The sequence below is a fragment of the Triticum dicoccoides genome, chromosome 7B, assembly GCF_002162155.2.
Source record: "Triticum dicoccoides isolate Atlit2015 ecotype Zavitan chromosome 7B, WEW_v2.0, whole genome shotgun sequence".
In the NCBI taxonomy this organism is placed as follows: domain Eukaryota; kingdom Viridiplantae; phylum Streptophyta; class Magnoliopsida; order Poales; family Poaceae; genus Triticum; species Triticum dicoccoides.
In genome coordinates this window covers 473,577,314-473,591,414 of record NC_041393.1, presented here as the reverse complement: position 1 = coordinate 473,591,414, position 14,101 = coordinate 473,577,314, and the positions used below count along the sequence as shown (strand labels likewise).

Sequence of the window (14,101 nt, the reverse complement as noted above, 5' to 3'; positions counted from 1 at the left end):
CCTCCCTGCCATTGTTTATTTTCTTTTACTTTGTGAACTGGCTCAATCAACAGTGAGATAGTAGCCTCAAGTTTAATTGCGTCCCAGTCCCAGGGACGTGCTGATCGTATCGGCTCCTTGGGAGTCTTATTTTGTCACAGACATGTATCTCTGTCAAAAACTATTGTTGGCGTGAGTCAGTTTTGTACTACTTCCTAAGTATTTGTAGAGATTTTACTATGAACTACATACGGATGTATATAGACGTAGTTTAGAATGTAGATTCACTCATTTTGCTCCGTATGTAGTCTTTTATCGGTATCTCTAAAAAGACTTGTATTTAGGAACGGAGGGAGTAATTGTTTATTTTGATATACTATATGGTTGTAGTTTTTGTTTATACAGGAACTGGTTGTCAACCACAACCAGTTGGCTGTGCTCAGCTTTGCACCCAGCCTGCCATCCGGGTTCCATTGTTGGGCCCCGCAAATGTGTGCACCTGGGTTGTTTCCTCCGAATCAATATGCCACAGGGGCTAGTCCCTGTTTTGGTTGGTCAAATTAAATTTGTTGCACTGTACTTCTCATGAGAAAAACAGAAAAGGCCAACAAATCCTAGCTATGTTTCTACATCTTCGTCGTAATAGTCACCTCACACATCATCGTGCTTGTTTTGATCAGGGTCCCGGAGCATGTGGAGGAGGTGAGCAGCCGTGAGCTTGAGACCCTGACGCTGAATGACACATCTCACACACTTGAATCAGCTGAGGGGTATGTCCATCTTTATTTTGTCCTTCCTTTCGTAAGTTAACAACTGGTTTGTTGAAATGTTGGGTACTTTCTATGACCCGTATGGCTGCACTAATGTGTAGAGTACTTGTTATGACCCATATGGTTGTACAATGGGTACTTGCTGGGTGTGTTTGGTAACAATCTCACCCTAGCATGGTTGTTCTCTCCTGAGACTGGTGGCATGTATCCATATCTGATAAATTTGGTTACCTTCTCCTTGAGGTGGTGAGGATGCCACCACGATTACGAGATTATGATGGAAAATGAATTATGTAAACAATTGTAGCAAGAATTTGTGGATAATTCGTTTGATTCAAACAACCTTTTCTCAGCATACACACTTTCCTCGTGCATTGAAGATCGATTACTGATATCTGTTTTCGTTAGGACTTTCAAGCTTCAAATTTAGTCACAGTAGACGTTGACTAAAGCATGGATGTAAAGTGTTTGGCCTAGGGTGGTGATACATGCTGAAACAGTCGATTCATAATTTCATATGATGCATACTGATATTCAGAAAGCAGTTGTTGTTGTTGTTGTTATGTTTCTTTAGGTCAACAAATAGCTTTAAATGGAGCTATGCGATTGTCTTTCGCATGTCATAATGCAGATTAGCTCAGTTGCTACGCATAGTGAACCCCACATCATCCGTATTTCTAGAACCTGGTTAGTGAACCCCACGTAGTGAACCTGTCTTATATCCATACACAAATACTATAATCAAAGGTTCATAGTGAATAAGGCAAGGTTTATTACATGACTTTTCTCCTATATCTAAGCAAAGAGTGCTTATAGTCTATTAATGCAAGTTTAATTAAATTGAGAATCAGTTTATTGCATCTTGTCCCATGTTGTATCACTACGTGCACTTTCTTGTATATCTATCTAGATTACATTATTAACCATGTTATGCTGACCGGATTCTTATATTTCTGTCTAGGCAGGAGATATTTGGAGGATTTTATCCACTCGACCATCAAGGTGATATAAAATTTGAGAGAAGACAAGCTGAAGAACGAGCTCAATTTTTCCAAGCACAAGGATATTGGCCACTCGACTTTGAAACTAACAGAGAATATGCAGACATGAAAGTTGGAAAACAAACTCAATCAGTCCAAGCACGGGGACAACATACTTACGCTTCTAAGGAAGAAGAAATTGCTGCAAATGCGAAACGATGGATGAGCGAGGAGGCGATGGTGGCTTTCACAAGATACATTGAGAGCAAAGATGATCTTAAGGTTCTCCACGTCTGCTCTAAAATGCCTTTTATTGTTGGGACTGTAGAGAACTATGACTAACACTTGTTTCATCTTAGGGACTTGATTATGAATTTGACGAGCTTGCCCATCAATGTTTTAATATGGAGGATTATTTAACGATATTCCATCACTTCAACTTTACTGTCAAGATAAAGAAGCCTGGCTCAGCTGATTGGATGTCGGCGATGTACTTCGCTGAGGTCAAATCGATATGTATGATAAAACTCTATGCCTGTTATCCTTTGGAGGAAGGTCAATATGGTATGGAAACTTTTCACCTTATGACTTGTAGTGACCTAAAAAGATTCTAACATTGTGATTTACTTTGCCAGGTGAATGTTATGCCTGCGAGAACCAAGGAATGGGTGTGTTGAGGCACCCGTTAAAAGGGATATACGATATGGGCAGGGAAGATGTAGAACCTCCCTTCTATTATGAGGACAGCGACTCTGATGAATTCGATCCAGCAACAGTCCGGAGTTTATCTTCTGATGATGATATGAGTTGATGATGGCCTTGTCCTTTATTCTAGTACTGTAAGTTAGCTGTAGCTCTCCCCGCCAAAAAAAAAAAAGTTAGCTGTAGCTCTTGTATGCTCTTGATAGGTTGATTCCTAGTTGATTTGAGAACGTATTCCTAGCTCCAGCAGCATCTGAAGAATGTCGAGTAGCAGCGCAGCAATGGTTTGTAACACTGGTATTATGTGTTGTTGGTTCTAATGTCACGCTCGTATTTGCCTTGATGCGACTGGTTTACTCTGCTTTAAATTGTTGCTGTCACGGTCGGTGAACTGCAAGTTCTTATTTACCTTTTTTTTTGGGTATAATTGGCATTCCGTTCACCCAAGCAAACGGCCAAACCAGCAGGTTTGCAGAATTGCAGTGGCCGCATGGCCTGGTTGTGCACCACCTGCAGCCAGACAGTCTGCTACTCCCTCCGTCTGGAAATATTTGTCGAAGAAATGCATAAAAATGGATGCATCTAGAATTAAAATGCGTCTAGATACATCCATTCTTCCGACAAGTATTTCCGGCCGGAAGGAGTACTTTGAACTTGACAAGATTTAAACGAGCAAATAAGTCAATCTACCTGACCGGTCATATCCTTCTCTGTTAACAGCATGCACCAGAGTAGTAGAATCCGATTCTACCATTGCAAAGGACGTTCCGCGCCTGTAGTACTAGTGACATATAGTCCATTGAGATTGAGTTTTGCTTGGTTTTGTTAGGATCTGGTTGTAATTTTTTTTCAGATGTCTTTTATCGTCGGAAATTTTGAATATAAAATTCAGAACCTTTTTTTTGCGAGGTTAAAGGGAATTTCATTGCTCAACTTGAAGGAAGATCCTCCATACAAAGTTCCGGTACATTAGCAGGTCCTGATTTTAACCATACGGCAGTCCTAGCTTCTACTCGACCAAATTCAGCTAGTCTATGCCCAACACGGTTTTGTCTCCTACTAATATGAGCAATTGAGCTTTCCCTTTCACCAAGAAGTCTCTTAGCTTCAGTAATCATCATCGCATGTTGCGATTTATCATCAGTCATTGGCTGGATAGCCTGCACAGCAATCAGGCTGTCCATCTCCACGTCCACAGGCAAAGGAGACCATTGCATAGAAAAATTGAGACCCTCGAGACAAGCCGCCAACTCCGTTTGCAAGGGATCTGCACAGAAGAGAAGGTTCTTGCATGCAAAATGACCGCTCCATTGTTGTCCCTCAAAATCATGCCTGCACCCGCACCACCAGAGGCGGGGCAGTAGGAACCGTCGACGTTCAGTTTAACACGCTGTTGTAGGGTGGAACCCTAGGTGAAGATCTTTCACGAATTGGAGGGGGAATCCCCAAGAACAAGATGAACACAAGAGGGAAAACAAGAGGAACACTCAAGAACAAGTCCAAATCACACATCCACTAGACTAACAATCACACAAGATCCACAAGGTACATGAACAATCAAAGGGAAATAAGATACATGGTAGAGTTCATCCCAAATCCTATGAAGGAGATGAGGGCTTGATGATCCTATGATGGGGATCCTTCCCCAAGGAGGAGGTCTTGATGTTTGGTCACTCCAAGAGGAGGTCTTGATCTCCTAGTGGAGTGGATCCATGGAGCAAAGCTCACAAATGTCTATCAAATACTTTGCTATCCTCTAAATGAGCTAGGGAAGGGGTATATATAGTCTAGGGACCCAATAAGAGGAGGAGGGGGGGTACATGGGTAAAAACCCAAAAAGGCACGCAGGCCCTCGGAGTGGACCGGGCACCCGGGGGCAAACCGGCCGGGCACCCGGACCGGTCAGGGCCACCGCCCTGGGGTGGCTGAAGGGGGACCGGGCACCCGGGGGTGGCAGATGGCGCCCAGGTGAGGAGGGGTCGGACACCCGGGGCCGAAGGTGCGGGCACCCGGGCCGGCGGCCTGTGGCTGGGCGGGCGGCCGGGCACCCGGGGCCTCGGGGCCGGGCACCCGAGGTGGCCTGGGCGGCGGCTGGGCCATGTGAGGCCGGGCACCCGGGGCCTTGGGCCGGGCACCCGGGGCTGGCTGGGAGCAGCGCCGGGGGGCCGGGCCTCCGAGGCCAAAGTGCCCGGGCACCCGGAGTGTCCAGAGCCTCTCCTTCTTCTCTCTTCTCGTTCTCTCCTCCTTCTCCATGGTTGCTTGAATCTCCGTCCTCGCGTCCTCCCGGTCATCTCCTTGGTACCTAACAAGGCACAACGTTTCTATTTGAGGTAGGAACCGACTCTCATATGAAACCGGATGGAGTTTGAAGAGGAAGGAGTCAACCTCGGTTTCGGTGGCACGTGCGTGTGCTCTTGTCATCGGTCTTCTCCGTCCTTGTGGTGGTGGTGTGACGTGCATGGTGATGGTCGGGGGATGCTCCGCATCATCTCCCCCCCCTTGGGAGAGATCCGTCCGCAGATCGTTATCTTCATCACCATGGGGAAGAGAAGGCGTTGCCGTGTAGAAGTGGACAACCACCAAGCACGTATCATGTTGAAGCTCGAAATGGTCACTCTCCAATGTCGCACCGTCTTGTAATTCCTTCAAAAGGAGCAAATATAACAAGCACTTGGAAAAACAAATGTGGTTGGCATTAAAGCAAAACCAAGCATTCAAGAGGTGATTCACCCAACAAGTGTTGTCATCAAGCATAGCATATGGTGTGACAAGGGAGTGTGGCATGGCATGTAAGTACGTAAATTGAGCAAAATCAAGGACATCATGGAAACGAGCATGTAAATGGGAGGTAGCGATGCAAATATGTGTGTCAAGAGAATAAGCATCTACCTCAAGATCATAGTAAACATGCGTAAAGCACTCAACAAATGGTCTATGGTAAGCATAAGAATCATTCACAACACCAAAGAAGATGATATGTCTAAACACATTCAAGTGCAAGACAATCCGATCATAATGTGCACATGGTGTAGTGAAAATCAAGTGGCACTCAACACGATAGCAAGAGCAATTGTTCATCATGTGTGAGGCAATCAAATCAATCATGTGATAAGCAATGGGACATGGCATAAGTGAAGTAACGGCATTGTTGCAACCAAGCATGTTATAGGACCAAGTAATCCAAGAATTGGATGCAACATGAGAAAGCATAGGAATCAAGTCGTGTGAACTAGTGGAGCGAAGATGCAACACACTAGAGGAAATCATGGCAATCATGTCATGTGTACAAGTAGTAGGCATGGGCAATGCACAAGGCATATCACAAGCACGATTGCAAAGCAAGATATCATCATAGGAATGGATCACAAAGGAAACAAGGCAAGAACAAGCAACATCTCCACCATGTTTGCAAATACCTATGCACGTAGTAGAATCAATCATCATGTGTAATGCAAAGCATGGGTCACAAATGCATGGCAAAGGCATAGGAATGAGCATAACATGCAAAGTGAACATGGCAATATGGGCATAAAGTGAGAAGTGGTAAATAATCCATAACCAAGTGAGATCCATGTAGAAGAAATTTGCGAAGTCCTTGCGCGAAGAGAGCGGTGTGAAAGACACTCCATGGAATTCCAAGTCATCGTTGCTCTCGAGAGCTCGTTTTGTCAACTCATGGGATTGTGAGGTTGACAAGTATTCATGGGTACCTACACAAAAGAAACACAAACCAAAGAAATTGTGCGCGTGGTAAATGTACACATCATCCATCATGATGTGTATGTGCACATGTGAGTTAGCACAAGATAAGCATCGCTCAAAGAAATTTGATGCATGGTATAAGAACATGTCATCCATCATGAAAAATAGTTATTGTGTATGACACGATGGGGATGCAAATTTAGCATAGAAGTATATGACACATCAATAGCATGTTTATTCATGAGAAGCATATTGTGCACACAAGTATTTGGATCATGCAAAGGATAGGATTGATCAAAATCTCCTAAAATGTATGAGGAAACTATGGGGGTCTCCTCATGAGCAATAGCGGAAACATCATATGGAGAAAATGGAGAACATCTAAAACAATGCATATCCGAAGCTAGGTGGTCATGGCATGGCATATGAGATAAATTATGCAAAGGAAGCATATCAATATCATCACAAGAAAAACAAATGCCAATAACCATGGGCTTGTCATCTATGCCATATGTGCAAATTGGGTTTATGTTGATGGCATATGCATAGTCACTAAGATGAGATTGCAAATATGACATATGGTGGATCTCATGCATAGCATATGACAAGTCAAGCGGATTGTCAAACATGATGTGACCTAGAGAATAGTCACAAGAAATCCTATGTAACATGGCATCACAACTACTAGACTCCACATGAGAATCATCATACTCATCATAAATGGGCAAATCATCGCATGGGGTAATCGCACTAGCATGAAGCATGGAAATAGGTGGATCAACATCATGCAAGTAATCAATGTCAAGAATGTCCACTAGTGGGACAAGAGCATCACCTTCACCTATGTTACCTTGTTCATTCCACTCAAGTGGTGTAGATGAGGTGGAAAAGACCAAATGGTGGTCATCATCTTCATCTTGAGGGAACCATGTCGGGGGTGCATCATATTCCACCATGGCCATCGTCTTGTCCAAAGGAAGGACGAAGTCGTCGAGGATCGTTGCGTCATCATAAATGGGACCTAGCACCAAATGAAAAAACACAAAAGAGGTAGAGGTTAAGTTGTTAGAAATCGGAATGGCCTCATATGCCCTATCAACTACCTCACTCTCTCTATGTGGTGGTGGCTCACTCACTCCCTCAAGGTAGGTGCACTCAATGTCACATATGGTGGAGTCACTCAAATCACTCAAGTGGTGGTGTTGGTGGCTCTCCTCACATGGAAATTGTGGCAACTCATCATATATGGGGCTAGTGGTGAAGTCACTCTCACTCTCTATATGGTGGCACAAGTTACTCAAGTCATCATACGTCGCCGTGGTCGAAGGGAAAATCCCATGCTCAACCATCTTGTCGTCGTCGCCGTGGATGAAGGCCGAAGATGGCACATCATCACTCTCCTCCATGACCGAAGGGAAAATCCCATGCTCGATCATCTCGGCATCGTCGCCGTGGAGGAAGGCCGAAGTAGGCGTACTCGTCGGAGGTAGGCGAAGATGCCATACCTCCAAAGGCGAAGATGCCAAAGTGGTCGTAGCTCCGTCTTGGTGGTGCTTGTCTCGCGGTCTTCTCTTGTGCTCATGACATTTGGCCGTAGCTTGATGTAGAGCTTTTTTGGACTTGTAGGTGTACGCATCACGAGCATCTTCATCTTGATGGTGTTGTAGTTGAGCTCGATGACGTTCCGAAGATTGGCCACTTGAGCGCCGCCGCCTTGAAGATGACGCAGGGGAAGAAGACTTGTAGTTGGCCGTCATGTCTCGTACTTGATCCCTTTGTTCGGCCAACTTGGTGTCGAGGTAGTCCCTTATCCTTGCTTCGTTTTGGCGAATGTCGATGGCAAGTCGCTCAATGCCTTGCATTTGTAGTCCGAAGATGGACGTTTTGGTGATGTAGTTGTTCACGATGTTGTTGTCGTGGAAGACCGGAGATGAAATGCCTTGCCTATCCATCACAAGACTCGAGTAGAGGTGAGTAGGAAATGAGATAAACAATACCAAGTTACCTTTTCCCAAAGTTGAGGATGTATCCTGTTTCACTCAATGTGAGATGAAAGAATAGTGGAATTGGTACCGGACTTGTTCACTCACACCTATCAAGTAAAGCTTATAGTGGAGCTCGGTGAGGATAGTGGCACAAAAATTTGATGCAAAATGTTCGCAAGAGTCAATAATGTTGGAAAAGATTCACAAATTCGCAAGTGAAACAAGTAGACCAATAGCAATATGTGGCACACGGAAACACACACACGGATAGATAAATGGGGTCGTGCAACCAAGGAATGAGCACAAAATGTGGAATCCACGAAAAACACTCGTGTTGCACAACTCAAGAGAGACGCTAGCACGATTGCTCAATAGGCGGATACGTGTGCACAACCTATAAGATGCAAAATGTATGAGCTTTCTATCCCAAGTATGCTATGTGTATGACGTTCCCGATGTTCTTCTCAAGATGATCCAAGATAATCGGATATGACAATCTTATGTGCAATGTGGTATGATGCTATGGCTCTTGCTCACAAGCTCTTTGCTCTCTTTTTGCTTAAAAGCTTATTCTTTTTTTTTGATATGGCCACTTATGCAAAATGCACAAACCAAGATAGCAATTGTGTATATGCGGGAACGATCTTGTGACACAAGGGATGATATGATGATACCACGATGATACCAATATGATATGGTATGTATGCAATGGAAGGTACAGATCACTAATGTGCACAAGTAACGTTGCCGACAATACTCAAATGGCTAGTCTCGATAGGCAAGTGACGCAAAATGGGCTAAGGGGTTAACAATGTAATGGCAAGAATGTACAATGATAGGATACCACAATACCAAGATGATATAGAGGGTACCGTTCTTGCTTACGGTTAGGTTGTCAAAATGGCGAAGTGGTCGATGTCGATGACGACCTCGTGGCGATGATGAGTGGCGGTGTTCTTGATGTAGATACCAAGATGATGTAGACCCGTCCCTAAGTAGCCGAAACACCTTAGGAAACGGTAAAAAACCGCGAACTCAAAATCTCAAAGAAAATGTCAAATGGTGGTAGCGAAATGCGTTGGTGGTTGCGGAGTTAGCAATGCGAAGTGGTGTTGGTGGTTGATGATGAAGCAACCTTCCCTAAGTAGCCGAAACACCTTAGGAGACTCAAGTCACCACTCAAGCAACCACAAATGCTATATGGATCGAAAATGGGTTAGGTTGCGGAAAGCTATGGTGGTTTTGCAGATGATATGGTGGATGGCCTAGGCAAAGATGCCAAAATGCCAATTTTTTGATGGAGTCAAATGATGATGGAACCTATCTATATGGATGGGGGATGTCAATAGCTACTCAAAAAGCTAAAGAACGTCAAAAAGGGACTCCGGGAGCAAAAGTTATGGCCGAAATGGTGTTGGTCGGTGAACCGATTCGGGGAGGTGCGGGCACCCGGGGTTTGGGGGTGCGGGCACCCGGGGTGGTCAGGGGCAAACGGCCCGGGGGTGCGGGTGCCTGGGGCTTGGGGTGCGGGCACCAGGTGTTGGGGAACATAGTAATTTCAAAAAAATTCCTACGCACACGCAAGATCATGGTGATGCATAGCAACGAGAGGGGGAGTGTATCTTCATACCCTTGAAGATCGCTAAGCGGAAGCGTTTATCAACGCGGTTGATGTAGTCGTACGTCTTCACGATCCGACCAATCCAAGTACCGAACGCACGGCACCTCCGAGTTCTGCACACGTTCAGCTCGATGACGTCCTCGCCTTCTCGATCCAGCAAGACGGGCGAAGTAGTAGATGAGTTTCGGCAGCACGACGGCATGGTGACGGTGTTGGTGAAGAACAATCTCCGCAGGGCTTCGCCTAAGCACTACGGAAACTATGACGGAGGATAAACTAGAGGGGACGGGGTTGCCAGAACACGGCTTGGTGTTTCTTGATGTGTCTTTGGTGCTAGCCCTACCCCTCTATTTATATGTTGAGCCTTGGGGTCGAAACTTGGAGTAAAAGCCTCCACAAAGTCGGTTTCATCTGAAAGGCAAGAGTCCTTCTCGGACTCCAGGGCCAGACGCCAGGGTTCCCGGTGTCTGGACCCAGACGCCAGGGACCCTGGCGTCTGGCCCCTGGACTCTGCAAAACTTCCTTTTGCGCTTTCCAGAAACCTCGTGGGCTTTCCCCTTTGGCCCAAATAACGTGTTCTCATACCCAAACATTTCGGGAAACATCCGGAACCCCTTTCGGTGAATTCCGGAACCCTTCCGGAGATCAAACACTATTATCCCATATATCAAACTTTATCTCCGGACCATTCCGGAGTTCCTCGTCATGTTCATGATCTCATCCGGGACTCCGAACAACATTCGGTTACCAACATGCATAACTCATATAATACTATATCGTCAACGAAACGTTAAGCGTGCAGACCCTACGGGTTCGAGAACTATGTAGACATGACCGAGACACGTTTCCGGTCAATAACCAATAGCGGGACCTGGATGCCCATATTGGCTCCCCATATTCTACGAAGATCTTTATCGGTCAAACCGCATAACAACATACGTTGTTCCCTTTGTCATCGGCATGTTACTTACCCGAGATTCGATCGTCGGTATCCAATACCTAGTTCAATCTCGTTACCGGCAAGTATCTTTACTCGTTACGTAATGCATCATTCCGTAAATAACTCATTAGCTACATTGCTTGCAAGGCTCATAGTGATGTGAATTACCGAGAGGGCCCAGAGATACCTCTCCAACAATCGGAGTGACAAAACCTAATCTCGAAATACGCCAACCCAACATGTACCTTTAGAGACACCTGTAGTACTCCTTTATAATCACCCAGTTACGTTGTGACGTTTGGTAGCACCCAAAGTGTTCCTCCAGTAAACGGGAGTTGCATAATCTCATAGTTACAGGAACATGTATAAGTCATGAAGAAAGCAATAGCAACATACTAAACGATCGGGTGCTAAGCTAACGGAATGGGTCATGTCAATCAGATCATTCAACTAATGATGTGATCTCGTTAATCAAATAACAACTCTTTGTTCATGGTTAGGAAACATAACCATCTTTGATTAACAAGCTAGTCAAGTAGAGGCATACTAGTGACACTCTGTTTGTCTATATATTCACACATGTATTATGTTTCCGGTTAATACAATTCTAGCATGAATAATAAACATTTATCATGATATAAGGAAATAAATAATAACTTTATTATTGCCTCTAGGGAATATTTCCTTCAGTCTCCAACTTGCACTAGAGTCAATAATCTAGATTACACAGTAATGATTTTAACACCCATGGAGTCTTGGTGTTGATCATGTTTTGCTCGTGGAAGAGGCTTAGTCAACGGGTCTGCAACATTCAGATCCGTATGTATTTTGCGAATCTCTATGTCTCCCACCTGGACTAGATCACGGATGGAATTCAAGCGTCTCTTGATGTGCTTGGTTCTCTTGTGAAATCTGGATTCCTTCGCTAAGGCAATCGCTCCAGTATTGTCACAAAAGATTTTCATTGGACCCGATGCACTAGGTATGACACCTAGATTGGATATGAACTCCTTCATCCAGACTCCTTCATTGGCTGCTTCCGAAGCAGCTATGTATTCCGCTTCACACGTAGATCCCGCCACGACGCTTTGCTTTGAACTGCACCAACTGACAGCTCCACCATTTAATGTAAACACGTATCGGTTTGTGATTTAGAATCGTCCGGATCAGTGTCAAAGCTTGCATCAACGTAACCATTTACGATGAGCTCTTTGTCACCTCCATATACGAGAAACATATCCTTAGTCCTTTTCAGGTACTTCAGGATGTTCTTGACCGCTGTCCAGTGATCCACTCCTGGATTACTTTGGTACCTCCCTGCTAAACTTATAGCAAGGCACACATTAGGTCTGGTACACAACATTGCATACATGATAGAGCCTATGGCTGAAGCATAGGGAACATCTTTCATTTTCTCTCTATCTTCTTCAGTGGTCGGACATTGAGTCTTGCTCAACTTCGCACCTTGCAATACATGCAAGAACCCTTTCTTTGCTTGATCCATTTTGAACTTCTTCAAAACTTTGTCAAGGTATGTGCTTTGTGAAAGTCCAATTAAGCGTTTTGATCTATCTCTATAGATCTTAATGCCCAATATGTAAGCAGCTTCACCGAGGTCTTTCATTGAAAAACTTTTATTCAAGTATCCCTTTATGCTATCCAGAAATTCTATATCATTTCCAATCAACAATATGTCATCCACATATAATATTAGAAATGCTACAGAGCTCCCACTCACTTTCTTGTAAATACAGGCTTCTCCAAAAGTCTGTATAAACCCAAATGCTTTGATCACACTATTAAAGCGTTTATTCCAACTCCGAGAGGCTTGCACCAGTCCATAAATGGATCGCTGGAGCTTGCACACTTTGTTAGCTCCCTTTGGATCGATAAAACCTTCTGGTTGCATCATATACAACTCTTCCTCCAGAAACCCATTCAGGAACACAGTTTTTACATCCATTTGCCAAATTTCATAATTATAAAATGCAGCAATTGTTAACATGATTCGGATAGACTTAAGCATCGCTACGTGTGAGAAGGTCTCATCGTAGTCAATCCCTTGAACTTGTCGAAAACCTTTTGCAACAAGTCGAGCTTTGTAGACAGTAACATTACCGTCAGCATCAGTCTTCTTCTTGAAGATCCATTTATTCTCAATTGCTTGCCGATCATCGGGCAAGTCAACCAAAGTCCATACTTTGTTCTCATACATGGATCCCATCTCAGATTTCATGGCTTCAAGCCATTTTGCGGAATCTGGGCTCACCATCGCTTCTTCATAGTTCGTAGGTTCATCATGATCTAGTAGCATGACTTCCAGAATAGGATTACCGTACCACTCAGGTGTGGATCTTACTCTGTTTGACCTACGAGGTTCTGTAGTAACTTGATCTAAAGTTCTATGATCATCATCATCAACTTCCTCACTAGTTGGTTTTGACGTCACAGAAACCGGTTCCTGTGATGTACTATTTTCCAACAAGTGAGTAGGTACAGTTACCTCATCAAGTTCTACTTTCCTCCCACTCACTTCTTTCGAGAGAAACTCCTTCTCTAGGAAGGATCCATTCTTAGCAACGAATGTCTTGTCTTCGGATCTGTGATAGAAGGTGTACCCAACTGTCTCCTTTGGGTATCCTATGAAGACACATTTCTCCGATTTGGGTTCGAGCTTATCAGGTTGAAGCTTTTTCACATAAGCATCGCAGCCCCAAAATTTAAGAAACGACAACTTTGGTTTCTTGCCAAACCATAGTTCATAAGGTGTCGTTTCAACAGATTTTGATGGTGCCCTATTTAATGTGAATGTGGCTGTCTCTAGAGCATAACCCCAAAACGATAGTGGTAAATCAGTAAGAGACATCATAGATCACACCATATCAAGTAAAGTACGATTACGACGTTCGGACACACCATTACGCTGTGGTGTTCCGGGTGGCGTGAGTTGCAAAACTATTCCGCATTGTTTCAAGTGTAGACCAAACTCATAACTCAAATATTCTCCTCCACGATCAGATCGTAGAAACTTTATTTTCTTGTTACGATGATATTCAACTTCACTCTGAAATTCTTTGAACTTTTCAAATGTTTCAGACTTATGCTTCATTAAGTAGATATACCCATATCTGCTTAAATCATCTGTGAAGGTGAGAAAATAACGATATCCGCCACGAGCCTCAACATTCATCGGACCACATACATCTGTATGTATGATTTCCAACAAATCTATTGCTCTCTCCATAGTACCGGAGAACGGCGTTTTGGTCATCTTGCCCATGAGGCACGGTTCGCAAGTACCAAGTGATTCATAATCAAGTGGTTTCAAAAGTCCATCAGTATGGAGTTTCTTCATGCGCTTTACACCGATATGACCTAAACGGCAGTGCCACAAATAAGTTGCACTATCATTATCAACTTTG

At 44.1% G+C, this 14,101-nt stretch overlaps 1 protein-coding gene across 1 annotated transcript; it reads left to right on the top strand.

Moving 5' to 3' along the window:
- The first annotated feature begins 445 nt into the window (after positions 1–445).
- Positions 446–2,795, top strand: LOC119340237. The gene is made up of 4 exons (XM_037612134.1): positions 446–749; positions 1,711–2,011; positions 2,089–2,293; positions 2,365–2,795. Exons 2-4 carry the CDS (start codon positions 1,856–1,858, stop codon positions 2,538–2,540), a joined length of 537 nt encoding a protein of 178 aa, XP_037468031.1. The 5' UTR covers positions 446–749; positions 1,711–1,855; the 3' UTR covers positions 2,541–2,795.
- The last annotated feature ends 11,306 nt before the right edge of the window (positions 2,796–14,101 follow it).